The sequence below is a fragment of the Trachurus trachurus genome (assembly GCF_905171665.1).
Source record: "Trachurus trachurus genome assembly, chromosome: 15".
NCBI classification, from domain to species: Eukaryota; Metazoa; Chordata; class Actinopteri; order Carangiformes; family Carangidae; genus Trachurus; species Trachurus trachurus.
In genome coordinates, this window is record NC_139906.1 from 3585024 (window position 1) to 3599436 (window position 14413).

A 14413-nucleotide genomic window follows, 5' to 3' on the forward strand; every position below is an offset into this window, starting at 1 on the left:
CGGCGGGCATGAAAGTGTCTTCCTTGTCCACAAACACTTGGTCGGCCTCGCGGGCCGTGCTCGGTGTGTCTGGAGACGCTAACCCTCTGAAACGGAATAAGATCTTGTCCTCCTCCTCCTCCTCTTTCAGCTCCGGCTGGCACTCCTTAGGGATCCGGTCCGCTGTAGAGAAGCAACCCACACACGCACACGCACAAAGAATAAGATGAAAAAAAAATTAATATCAGGAGAGCATGACAAAACTGTTGATTTCTTTTTTTTGTGTTAGAAAAAAAATTAAAAACTAAAACATGATGTGTCATACAGTATGAGACACTCACCGTCAGTCATCTTTGTTGTTTTCCCCCGGGGACAAAAAACAAACCAGCTGGGGTCTTGCAGTACACTGTGTCAGGGGATGGATGGTCAGCCTGTATTTGTCTTCTTCTTCTTCTTCTTCTTCTTCTTCTTCTTCTTCTTCTTCTTATATAGTATCCAAGATCCGACATTACATGGAGTGAGAGAAAGACAAGGGAAGGGGGGAGGGGGATACACACACAGCAGGCCGCTGCTGCTGCTGCTGCTGCTAACTGCTGAGACACACAGAGACACAGACTGACAGACACACACAGAGACACAGAAGCGCGGGGACGTGGAGTGAGAGAAAGAGAAGGGAAGGGGGAGGGGGATACACACACAGCAGGCCGCTGCTGCTGCTGCTGCTGCTGCTGCTGCTGCTGCTAACTGCTGAGACACACAGAGACACAGACTGACAGACACACACAGAGACACAGAAGCGCGGGGACGTGGAGTGAGAGAAAGAGAAGGGAAGGGGGAGGGGGATACACACACAGCAGGCCGCTGCTGCTCCTGCTGCTGCTAACTGCTGAGACACACAGAGACACAGACTGACAGACACGGGTATTTCTGACCCCCTAGGGCGGTACACTGGGGTAAAACCGTTCAGGATGGGCTTTTCTGACCCACCGGGACAACGGGAAGGAGATGTTTGGTTGTCTAGGGTATTTCTGACCCCCTAGGGCGGTACACTGGGGTAAAACCGTTCAGGATGGGCTTTTCTGACCCACCGGGACAACGGGAAGGAGATGCTTGGTTGTCTAGGGTATTTCTGACCCTCTAGGGCGGTACACTGGGGTAAAACCGTTCAGGATGGGCTTTTCTGACCCACCGGGACAACGGGAAGGAGATGTTTGGTTGTCTAGGGTATTTCTGACCCCCTAGGGCGGTACACTGGGGTAAAACCGTTCAGGATGGGCTTTTCTGACCCACCGGGACAACGGGAAGGAGATGTTTGGTTGTCTAGGGTATTTCTGACCCCATAGGGCGGTACACTGGGGTAAAACCGTTCAGGATGGGCTTTTCTGACCCACCGGGACAACGGGAAGGAGATGCTTGGTTGTCTAGGGTATTTCTGACCCTCTAGGGCGGTACACTGGGGTAAAACCGTTCAGGGTGGGCTTTTCTGACCCACCGGGACAACGGGAAGGAGATGTTTGGTTGTCTGGGGTATTTCTGACCCTCTAGGGCGGTACACTGGGGTAAAACCGTTCAGGATGGGCTTTTCTGACCCACCGGGACAACGGGAAGGAGATGTTTGGTTGTCTAGGGTATTTCTGACCCCCTAGGGCGGTACACTGGGGTAAAACCGTTCAGGATGGGCTTTTCTGACCCACCGGGACAACGGGAAGGAGATGTTTGGTTGTCTAGGGTATTTCTGACCCCCTAGGGCGGTACACTGGGGTAAAACCGTTCAGGAAGGATGGGCTTTTCTGACCCACCGGGACAACGGGAAGGAGATGCTTGGTTGTCTAGGGTATTTCTGACCCCCTAGGGCGGTACACTGGGGTAAAACCGTTCAGGATGGGCTTTTCTGACCCACCGGGACAACGGGAAGGAGATGTTTGGTTGTCTAGGGTATTTCTGACCCCCTAGGGCGGTACACTGGGGTAAAACCGTTCAGGATGGGCTTTTCTGACCCACCGGGACAACGGGAAGGAGATGTTTGGTTGTCTAGGGTATTTCTGACCCCATAGGGCGGTACACTGGGGTAAAACCGTTCAGGATGGGCTTTTCTGACCCACCGGGACAACGGGAAGGAGATGCTTGGTTGTCTAGGGTATTTCTGACCCTCTAGGGCGGTACACTGGGGTAAAACCGTTCAGGGTGGGCTTTTCTGACCCACCGGGACAACGGGAAGGAGATGTTTGGTTGTCTAGGGTATTTCTGACCCTCTAGGGCGGTACACTGGGGTAAAACCGTTCAGGATGGGCTTTTCTGACCCACCGGGACAACGGGAAGGAGATGTTTGGTTGAGGCTCTGGGGGGGGGGGGGGGGGGGTCGGGTCTTTCTGACCCTGGAGGGCAGCACAAGGGTTATATAAAAAATAAACTTTAATTCCAGCCTCTGTGTGTGGTAAAACATGGCTGATTTGTTTTCTTTTTAAAAACCAGAGGTCTTACCTTTTTGAGTTTGAGTACCCCGTTGCTGTCGTTGTCCAACGCGACATCGAATATCTGGCGGTATTCCTGTGGGATGATGAACGTGGGCCTTTTGTTCTGCTTCTCGTCTTTGTCCTCCAGCTGCAGAGTTCCCATCTCCTCGTTCAGCTTCATGTCCTCTCTGACCTGCAGCTCGTACCGGTCTGCAGAGACACGTTTAAAAGTTTAAAAAATAAATAAACCTAAAGGAATATGAAGTATTTTCTTTTTTTCCTTTTACTTCTTACGTTGAGAGAAAGACACCGGGTTGTCGTTGACGTCTTGGATGTTGATGGTGACGGTGGTGGTAGCCGTGGCGCCGGTCAGCATGTCCGGCATGTCTCGAGCTTGAACCACCACCACATAACGCCCCTGGGTTTCCCGGTCCAGTTCCCCGCGCTTGAAGGTGATTTCACCTGAGACAACGAGGAAGGTTAAGACATCAGCTTTCCTTCTCACAGTTCATATCGTAAATTAACCTCTTCATGCAGAGGCCATTTTTGGCAATTTCCGCCTGTTTTTGTATCACTGCAATTAAAGCTTTATACCTACAGAAGTACTAATCCCACAACTATGGTTTATGGCTTAAATGAAAGAAAACTTTTGTCCCTTTACATCTATATCTATAAAATATTGAATTGAGTCATTCCATAAAAAATTGGGCTTCTGAAAATAATATTTTTTTTGAAAAAAAAAAAAACAAGTTTGAAATTTTTGGTGACAAGGTGATATGTCAAAATTCTAATTATAAAACAGGTTGGTAACGCTTTATATTAAGGTCCTTGTAATAAGCATTAGTTAATAGGTAATAAGGCCCTTATAAGTGATTACAAGATGCTTATTAACATTATTATGCATTTATAAGACTATATATGTATTAATAGACTCATTATAATACAGTTAATAGCAGACTATAAGAGATTTATAATAACTTATAATAAACTTAGTTAACTGTTTGTTGATGCTTATGAACATTAATAAGATCCTTATGAGTATCTTATAATTGTTCATAATAACATTACAAACACATATATTGACTCAACTAGCCCAATCATTATGTCTTTGTTATGCCTTTATTAATCTTAAGGTCTGTGTAATAAGCGTTAGTTAATAGGTAATAAGGCTCTTATAAGTGCTTACAAGTATTAATAGTCTCATTATAATATAGTTAATAGCAGACTATAAGAGATTTATAATAACTTATAAGAAACTTGTTAACTGTTTGTTGATGCTTAAGAACATTAATAAAATCTTCATGAGTATCAATCTAGCCCAACCATGATGTCTTTGACATGCCTTTATGTTTTTTTTGTTTGATTTATTAACATTAATATATAGGTACTTTATTGCTCATCTATTATAAGTTAACTATGCACTTGTTAACAGTTAACTATGCTTTTTGCAGGTACTGGATCTAAAGCGAGAACAATGTCTTATTAAGGTTGATAAATCTTTTATTATGCATTTGATTTTGGTTTTCAGAAAAGTGCGTCGGAGGAGAAGAGCAGACTTGTAGAGAAACTCCTGCACAGTTTCTTCTCAAAAATCAGTTTTCTGAGTTTGTTTTGTGTGTCTGGCAAAGTCACTTTTTTTTTCTTCCTCCTCCTTCCAGTGTTTTTGAGGGACCGCTTCTTTTCTGCTTTTTCTCAGTCTGTGTACAGTCTATGCTGTTGAGTGATTCGTCTACCTCTTTCGCTTTTATTTTGAAGGCAAACAGTAAAACCGGAAGTTCCGGTTTAAGCTAGCAGCTGATAGCTTAACACATGCCCATGGGTAAGATGCATGGATGTATTGGGTAAGATGGAGGTAGTTGCCCAACATTTTTGCCCCCGAATAGAATTCAAACCCATTCTGGGCTTCGAAAAGAAGCAGCTGACAAGAGGAAGCGTTGTGAGACGGAGGATGACTCTTCTGGTAAGTTTAACTGCTGCTAACTAGTTAGTACAAACTCAAACATGCATAGCTAACGTTAGCCGAAGCTAGTGTAGACCTAGCCGCCTCATGACTGTTGCTGCCCTACGGAAGCGCTTCTCTGTGTATCACTGAGAAAGTTTTTATATTAACATAATGTAGTTTATTTTGTCTCCAGCTAGGCGTATATACATACAGTGTACATTGTCGAAATATATAACTTCTCTCTTTCGTTGTGCACTGTCTGATATGTTCTTGACACTTTTCTGTACATGATAGCCTACTTACTGCTGTGTACATTCAGCACAGTCATTTGAGTTTAATGAAATGTGCTACATTAACACCAGTGTTTCCCCTACCATTGTACAGGCCTGGCGGGCCGCCAGGCCAACGAGAGCCCCCGCCAGGCCAAAAAAAAAAAATTAATATGGCAAAAATTAGCGACATTCATTCAGAAATCAATAATCATTTCTGTTTAGGGGGCTCTGTGCAGCGCTGTTCTGCAACGCGAGTCAACCTGCTTCGCTGCCTAGTAATGATGCGAGTGTGCGAGCATATTATGGGATGTTGAGGTTTGTAGCAAGTAAACTACGGTGCCTTGGAAAAAAGAAAAAATATCGCCGGTGACAGACGCCGCACGCGCGTCATGCGAGAGAGACAGGGGAGGGGGGGGAGAGAGTGAGAGGAGGGATTGGCGCGGAGCAAAGGGACTGTCAGGTGAAATCGAACTGAGTTGCTGCAGCGGGTGCTCTACCAGGTGAGACCATGGATGTATTATGGGTGAGACAGGCTGTACGTCGCTCGCGGCTCGTCGTATTTAATCGGCGATTTCACGGAGCGTTTCAGTGACGGTGAGCGGCCTGACGCTGCTTCATTAACGCCGCCGCTGACTCGGGGCAGACGCACACAGTAACGATCACCTGTTACCGTTACCATACCGACGAGCTAACGTGTCCTTTTTATAACCCTGTTGTCAATAAACACGTGGAGACGGTGCTTCAACCGAACTACACAGCTGTTAGATGATTGGCTGTTTCCCTGTTATTTCAATGTCAATGGGAGCTATCCAGTAGTTCAAGTCAAATGGCCACAACCAAGTATTGAGACAGAGACGTTATAATATGAGAAGGACTTTGATTGAGAGCATATAGATGGACATACTTTTCAAAAGGCCAACATTTTCATCTTAAAAATCTTTTTTTTTTCTTCAAATTGCTCCTTTCTAATATTATTATTTTTAGATACTGAATTAATACTGAAGCTAAATTGTCCACTGTCCACTGCAACATGTGAATGCAAAATCTGATTGGAGGAGCCAGCTATCTGTTAAAATGTTGTCCAGGTTAATGTTTTTAGCCATTAAAAGGCCCTTCAGTTCAAAATTTCAACTGTGATCGGGCATTAAACAGGTGGCTCACCTGTTCAGATAGGGGACGGAGGGTGTAACTGCTACTGGTCAAATAATTTGAAATAGCATTTAATTTTACATGTCTGCAATGGTTGCCATTTAAATGTAATTATAAATAATGATAAATACTGCTTTCCGAAGAAAGAAGTGTTGTGTAGTGTTGTATATAGTCAACAGGAAGGATTTTAGTAAGATATAAGTCATGAGCGAAAGTATGCACCACACAGCCAGGAAAAAAAAAACCTCTTAGGCAGGGCAAGTAAGATATTAGATGGGGCAAGTAGATTTGAGAAGTACTCGTAGAAGTAGGAAAAAAAACTTAACGTTGCACCCTGATGTGGGGCTCCTTTTATATTTAATAGAGGGGGGTGCGTGCTGTCCCACGCGCGTCAGGATTCAGGATTTTTCCTTGGGTACCACCGGGCCTAAAAAATATTCTAGGGGAAACACTGAACACTATTTAAAACGCTTGAAAATTCAACTGTAAAGTGTTATTGCAGGATATATCGAGACTTTTATTTTTATGTTTATATATATATACATATATATATATATATATATATATATAAAATGCCATTATGAAAACTCAGATGTAAATTTCCTCTATACTCATTCTCTAATCTCTACCGACCCCTCCTCAGACTCTCCTCAAGCTCCTCAACCTCAGATGATGGCAAGAAGAAGAGGAAGAGGGAATTGCTTTTGATGCAAACAAGAGTGCAAAAGAGCAGCAATTAAATGTTCAATGGAATTTAAAAAAAAAAAAAGTGTGCTTTTTTTCCCCAAACACCTGTTTTAGGTTATTTTTATTTTTATACATTTTAAGTATAAAAATCATGTTGCACTTTGCAAAATTGCACTTTTTTGAGTTAAATTATGTTTTGTATAATATGCCTAAATGTTTTAAAGGTGCTTTCTACCTGTTTTTGGTGATTTTTATTTTTATACATTTTTAGTAAAATGTCTCTTTACTTGACAGCAATGAATAAAACAATGTTGGGCTTCACTGTTGAAACATTTGTATTACTATGCAATCTTTTCTTTACATTTTATCAGATGTGGAATTTGTGAAAATCATTGTTAACCATTAATAAATGCATTTTATGCAAGATTTATTAGACTTAATAAGGCATTGTTCTTGCTTTAGATCCAGTACCTGCAAAAAGCATAGTTAACTGTTAACAAGTGCATAGTTAACTGATAATAAGGGCATAATAATGCACAATAAAATATTTATCAGCCTTAATAAGACATTGTTCTCGCTTTAGATCCAGTACCTGCAAAAAACATAGTTAACTGTTAACAAGTGCATAGTTGATTTATAATAGATGAGCAATAAAGTATATATTAATGTTAATAAATCAAACAAAAAAGATCAATAAAGGCATGACAAAGACATCATGGTTGGGCTACACTCAATGTGTTTGTAATGTTATTATGAACAATTATAAGATACCCATGAAGATTTTATTAATGTTCTTAAGCATCAACAAACAGTTAACACGTTTCTTATAAGTTATTATAAATCTCTTATAGTCTGCTATTAACTATATTATAATGAGACTATTAATACTTGTAAGCACTTATACGAGCCTTATTACCTATTAACTAACGCTTATTACACAGACCTTAAGATTAATAAAGGCATAACAAAGACATAATGATTGGGCTAGTTGAGTCAATATATGTGTTTGTAATGTTATTATGAACAATTATAAGATACTCATAAGGATTTTATTAATGTTCATAAGCATCAACAAACAGTTAACTAAGTTTATTATAAGTTATTATAAATCTCTTATAGTCTGCTATTAACTGTATTATAATGAGTCTATTAATACATATATAGTCTTATAAATGCATAATAATGTTAATAAGCATCTTGTAATCACTTATAAGGGCCTTATTACCTATTAACTAATGCTTATTACAAGGACCTTAATATAAAGCGTTACCAACAGGTTGAATTTTACATATATGGTTTACACACTCCCTGTCCACATGTGTACCAAATTTTAGGTATATGTAAAACTACTGAGGCACTATAGAGTTTTTCCAAACAGTGTCCCTTGGCGATCTCCAGTGTGCCAAACCTATCCAAAATTGTCCAATTTGGCTAAAATGCACACTGCAAGATTTTAGTGAGATCTTTTTTTTCCCCAACAGATAACCTATTTGGGCCAATCACATACTTGATGGCTTTTAGGAACACCAGTTACATAAGTAAAATGCCATTTGAAAATTTAATTTAGGGGGATGAATATTTAGTGTCCAAAACCCATCCAAACATGAATTTACCTATTTCCGCCTGTATTATATTGTTATTTTTATTTATAACTCCAGAAGTAAACATCCCACAACCATCAGTGATGGCTTAAATTAACAAGGACATTTGAAATAGACTTGCATTGCTTACTTGGGGGAGAGGCAACCAAAGCAACCAGCTGGATGTAGGCTTAAGATTTGCCCAATCAGGGATCATTATAGTATATCAGGTGACACCTTAGAGTCTCTCCTATTTGACAAAAAACTTGTCACCCCCGTGACTTCGATTGAGGCGACCAGTCTGCCAGAGAATTACTTTAGCATTAGCATTGCAGGGAAACGTGACAATACTAATGGATTAACTGGTCACGATGGATAAAATCGAACCGGGCAGTATTGTCGAGCACATCTTCAGCTTTAAAAAGAGGGTAAGCTTGTAATTTTATTCAGTGTTTTAGTGGTTCTTTGATTGACGAATGTCCACGTGAACAGGTTAAGGAGGACGAGGGACGAAGATGCAGAAACTCACCCGTTCTGTCGGCGATCTCAAAGACGGATGTCTCGCCCTCCGGCCTCAGAGAGTACCTGAGGTCGGCGTTAGGAGTGGTGGGGTCGTCGGCATCGTACGCCTTCACCGTAAACACTTTGGTTCCTGAAAATTGACACCAGGAGGTTGAGATTTAAGGTTGATAAGATTGTGTTATTCGTCTCTATGCAGATGACACTGTAATATATTTCACAAATGCAACATTCATTACAATCTGATTTTAATTTAGTTAAAAACTGGTTCTCCTTCAATGAGCTTCTTCTGATTAAGAAAAAAAATACAAACACTGTGTTGTTTTGCACTCGACCTGATTCTTTGCCTTCAACTAAAAAGTGGAATATTAATTTTATGGATGGAACCGCATTAGCAAAAAAGTTGAGGAATTCAAATATCGACTCGCAGCTATCATTCAAATCTCACATCAACTCCATCTCCAAGAAAATATATTTTCCATCTGAAATCACTTCATCTTTCTATTGAATGTTTTTCTCTACAAGTGCGTTCCTATGGTGACTGTACAGCGACTACTGCTACTGCTACAGCTGTTGCTGTTATTGTTTTTAACAAAGACGAAGGCAGCGCTTGATTGCTGAAAGGCAAAGACCGTGTGGCGCTGGCAGCGGCCACAAATAAGAGACACCAGTGTTGATGAGGTGCTGACAACAATATAGGTGGTTGTGTCCACACACCCGTGCTGGTTTTATGCGACTAAAGTGGACATTTTGGCTCAGGAGGGAGTGGGAGCGTGGATGCGAGCCAGTCTCCTTCAACCATGCACGGAAAAGGGGAATAGGAAAGGTTTTCCTAATTTAATGAGAAACAATGCCCAGGTCAGCAATGCATGACAAAAAACACGTGGTTCATTTGTCCCCTCAAGTTACATAAACCAACACAGCGTGGACACACACAACTCCGGTGACGCCGGTGACGTGTAGAAAAGCGAAAAAAGTGTTTCCATTACACTTTTGCGATACACGTTTGTATCGATACGTCTCAAAAACCACCTCATGAGAGCGTAAAAACTTTGTAGCGATATTTGAGAGTTTTTTTTAGAAATGTAGTAGTTTCCATTACCAGTTTTTCATTTCGATATTTAGGTTTTGCGCATTTGAAGGGGTAATGGAAACGCCTCGACCTCACTCACCTTTGGCCGACCTCTCCATGATGTTTGTGCTGAACGTCATGTTGAAAGCGGGCACGTTGTCGTTGACGTCGTTCACTACCACCACGAACTCCCCGGGTTTCTCCATCAGCCTGTTGTTGTCGTACATCTTGGCCGTCATGTGGTACTCGCTCTTCGTCTCCCGGTCCAGTCTCCTGGTGACGAACAGGTCTCCCAGGTCGTTCACAATGAAGATGTCGTTCGCACCTTCACCCTCGATTGTGAACGTCTTCTTCCCCCTTGCCTCTACGCTGGACTTCAGCTGTTGTTGTAAAAGGAAAGAGGATCTGAGTGATCTGGATAAAAAATCATTCACACATTCACAGAGGAGTTGTTTTCAACAAGTCGCTGCCCCAGATTCTGCTCCCGCCACACGATCAAACTGAATGCCAACGACAGAAATAAACGCTTTAAGACTAAACTGCGGCGGCTCGGCCATGGGAAGTGGAGCAAAATCCCACAGGTCGAAACCTCGGCGTTCACTTACTTGGCCGATCTTTTCTGGGACGGGGAAGTTTTTCTCCTCCAGCACGTAGAGCGAGTTCCAGAGCCATTCTCTCTTCTGCCGGGACAGGACGGGATACGACTCCTTCCTCACGATGTTGTTGTTGTCGCCTCCGAGTCCGGTCTCAACCTCAACCACCATCACCGCCGCCGCCGCCGAGGCTGCCAGCAGAACGACGGAGAAGAAGGAGAAGGAGAAGGAGAAGGAGAAGGCCGCGAGCCCCGAGGTCCAGAGCTGCAGCCGAGCCATCGTCTAAAGGAAGGAAGAGGAGGGAGAGGAGGAAGAGCATTAGGAATTCAAATATCGACTCGCAGCTATCATTCAAATCTCACATCAACTCCATCTCCAAGAAATTATATTTTCCATCGGAAATCACTTCATCCTTCTATTGAATGTTTTTCTCTACAAGTGCGTTCCTATGGCGATCTCAGCTGCTACAGCTGTTGCTGTTATTGTTTTTAACAAAGACGAAGGCAGGGGTGGGGTGGGGTGGGGGTACTCACGGTACTGCCCTTTTTTTTTGTCCTGTCTGTTTTGTTTTATCTGCTTTGTTGAGGTTACTTGTTATACAGTTTTTGTCATTAGTCTTTTTTGTTAGGGATTACTTTTTACTTATGTAAAAAACATGGAAACATAATTGTTGACCGTCAATGTCTTTATGTGATCATCAGTTTCCTATTAAAGCAGAAGTAAGCGATATTTTTGTGTTAATATAAGTCTTAAATAGTTGTATCTTCCGACAGCAATCACTTACATAGAGTGTTTGGTCTGAAACACGGGTCTGTCAGTCACTCTGCTCTGCTCTGAGCCGAGGAGAAAACTTTTCTCGTATCCTACAAGTTTTATCCAATGAGGAGAGAGAACGGCATAAAGGGGCAGTCCTCTCTGTGTGTGCAGCCAAGGGACGCGCCTGAATGTGGTGACGTAGGGACGAGGACCAATAGATCCATGACGAGGGCGGGGGCTGCTAACTCCATCGACTGACAAGACGTTATGGTGCGTTCAAGGCAACCCGCAACTCGTGTTTTTTTCCGACCTGTGAAGTGGTACCAGTTCGATCTGGTACGAGTTCACGGGTCAGAAGTTACGAGTGGCCGTTATAGTGACTTTCACAGGTAAAACAGGTCGGAGAAACACGAGTGGGTTGCCTGGAACGCTACAAAGTCGTAAGTCGTGACTTGAAGCTGTAATTTATGGTTTCAAAAGCCTGCCTGGAACGCAGCATTAGCCAAAACGACCGGATCGCTTACTTCTGCTTTAATAAACATATTTGCAAAGCCCGTGTGGCGCCGGCAGCGGCCACAAATAAGAGACACCAGCGTTGATGAGGTGCTGACAACAATATAGGTGGTTGTGTCCACACACCCGTACTGGTTTTATGCGACTAAAGGGGACAAGGGGAGCCGAGCCATCGTCTGAGGAAGGAAGAGGAGGAAGAGGAGGAAGGGAGGGATGTATGGAGGAAATTAGAGAGGGAGAGAGGAGATCACATTAAAACCCACTTATCAGCCGCGGACAGACGGCGACGCTGTGCCAGGGTGAGACTCAGAGCGAAGGCCAAGGACTCGCCGCCGGCCCCTCGCCGCTCCGGCTATCGTTTAACACCAGGGCTCTTAAAACCTTTTCATTCCAGCCGGGGACCCCAGTGAAACACTTAGCGCCCCCCCCCCCAATCCCCCCCCACCACATCCACCTCCTCTCCATCATCACCACGGGACTCTCAAAAGGCTGAGAGCGTATCGCGGCCGTGGTCGTACGGGGATCTATTAAACACAAGACCCGTGACCCATTTTTTTTAAGGTCCTGACCCAGAGGAGCTGGAGGAGAGGAGCTGACATTAAAACCACGGAGGATGTTCGTCTTTATCACACACACACACACAGGAAAAAGGCCACTTTTCTGTAAAGGGACCGGGTTTGACATTTATGAATTTTCTGATCAGTGTATTTTGCTTTAATGCAGCACGTCGAATCGAAGAGAGAGAAAGAAAGAGGGAGAGAGAAAGAGGGTGGAGGAGCAAAGAAAGAGAGGGACAGAGAGAGCTTTTGGATTCAGGACAATGAGAGCAAGAACGTTTTCATTTTAAAGTCAAACATGATGACACGCCGACAGATGATGGTGGTTACTGTATATCAAAGCTCCATTTGCCACAACGAGGATGCACAATCTGCAGAAAGACAAACTGAACCAGGATTACAGTAGTTTCTATATGGAACTGGTTGAACTCCATTTACTATTAAAAAACTAGATTTCAACAAACTATATTTTGAGCTGCAAAATCCAACTTTGTTACTGTTAAAGGGTTTCATGCGGTGGCCCTGAAGGTCAACGCAGTGCAACTTCTAAATAAAACAAAAACACTTTGCAAGCAAGCTGCAAGTTCATTCATTTATTCATTCAAATCACAACAAAGTAGTAAAATATTACTGAACAACGAGTCTCAGCAGGTTCGTCACTCTGAAGTGTCCCACGTTTGTTCCTTTTGCATTTCAATTTCTAACTTCTTTAGTTGCAGCGTGTTGACGACTCAAGGCCACCAGCCTTCAAACTGTCAAGTTTCGACCATTACCATGGTGTGTTGTTTTCCATTTCCAACTGGATTTTAGAGAAAAGAAACTAAATCATTTAACAATTTGAAACATAGAGCTGATGATGGAGCCAAACTACTGACATGACGGACACCAGGCGTCAATTAGACAGATGTTGAGTCAAGAAAATCCAAAGTCAGTGGGAACATGATTGATAATAATAATAGTAATTCCAGGGATGCATGATAACCAGGGTTGGGAGGGTTACTTTAAAAATGTATTCCAGTACAATTACAAGTTACCTGTTAGAAAATGTAATTAGTAACTTACTCTAAGTACTACAAAATTAAAGTAATGTAACAGATTACATTTAGTTACTTTTGGATAACTTTAATACCAAACATGCAAATTCAGTCACGCAGCCATCACGCATCAATCCACGCAGAGGAAACAGGAAATGAAACGCACCGAGCATCCGCTAAATTTCAAAATAAAACACAATGGATAAACTCTCGATTGTAAATCATCACTTTATCAACATTAGTGACAGCTGCCGGCACAAACCACGAGTTAATACACACTCAAACCGAAGCAACAATAATGTTAACTGTACTCAACAAGCTAGTATTACAAGGTTTACAACAGATATGACAGACAACCTGGGCTGTGTGTGTGTGTGTGTGTGTGTGTGTGTGTGTGTGTGTGTGTGTGTGTGTGTGTGTGTGTGTGTGTGTGTGTGTGTGTGTGTGTGTGTGTGTGTGTGTGTGTAAAGAAGAGAGGGAGAGAGAGAGAAATAACCTGCTAGCTGTTAGCTACCGTAGCTCAGGCGTCGGTCTCCGTCAGGTAAAAGCTGCCGTTTATTCCTCAAATGAAGCTCATGAAGTTGTTGAGCCTCTCCAGTACAGTTATCCATCACTGCTGTTGAATTAGCCGCTAAACTGCTGGACGCTAAAACCGAGGGGCCGTCTTTGTTTACAATTCACGAAAGCAACGTGAACTTACGTGCCGCTCACACTAGTAGAGTTACGTTAAGAGGCAGCGTAGCCTCAGCCACACACACACACACACACACACACCGTACGGGCAGAAGAGGCAGAGCACCTCTGTCTGTGTGCCTCACCTCTGAAACTACAACGAGACGGCGAGTGGCTTCTACGGCCGCATAGCCTGTGGTTGATTTTTAAAATGTGAAGTAATCAGCTAAGTAATCTCCGTTTTTATCAAATGTACCGGTAATCTGATTACGGGTTTTTTTTCTGTACTTGTAACGGACTACAGTTACCCTTTTTTTGTATCCTGATTACGTAACGCCGTTACATGTAGTCCGTTACTCCCCAAGCCTGATGATAACTATTGGTACAGATAATTATCGGCCCGATATTGGCCAATAATTATCGACCCAAATACACAGATGAGTCCGATAATGACATTTTTTGGCCGATTACTGGAGACAATTATGATAATTAGCCAACGTTGCCTTGATTTTGTTCATTTCCAGTCCGTCTGCCCCCTCAGTTGATTTTAAACAATAATAAATGTTGATTTTTGAAGAGTCATAACTGTGAATACAACAGTAGTGACGTCTGTTATGTTATTTTGTGAAGTCAGA

At 42.7% G+C, this 14413-nt stretch overlaps 1 protein-coding gene across 1 annotated transcript in view; it reads right to left on the minus strand.

Moving 5' to 3' along the window:
• cdh5 (cadherin 5) overlaps positions 1–10419 on the minus strand; it is a 194248-nt gene extending 183829 nt beyond the window's left edge. The window contains exons 1-5 of the mRNA XM_083987751.1: positions 10259–10419; positions 9754–10033; positions 8592–8714; positions 2727–2894; positions 2461–2642 (exon numbers count right to left, since the gene is read on the minus strand). Of these exons, the coding sequence (XP_083843877.1) occupies positions 2461–2642; positions 2727–2894; positions 8592–8714; positions 9754–10033; positions 10259–10417 (912 nt within the window). The 5' untranslated portion in view covers positions 10418–10419. The remainder of the gene's footprint in view (positions 1–2460; positions 2643–2726; positions 2895–8591; positions 8715–9753; positions 10034–10258) is intronic.
• Positions 10420–14413: the final 3994 nt, after the last annotated feature.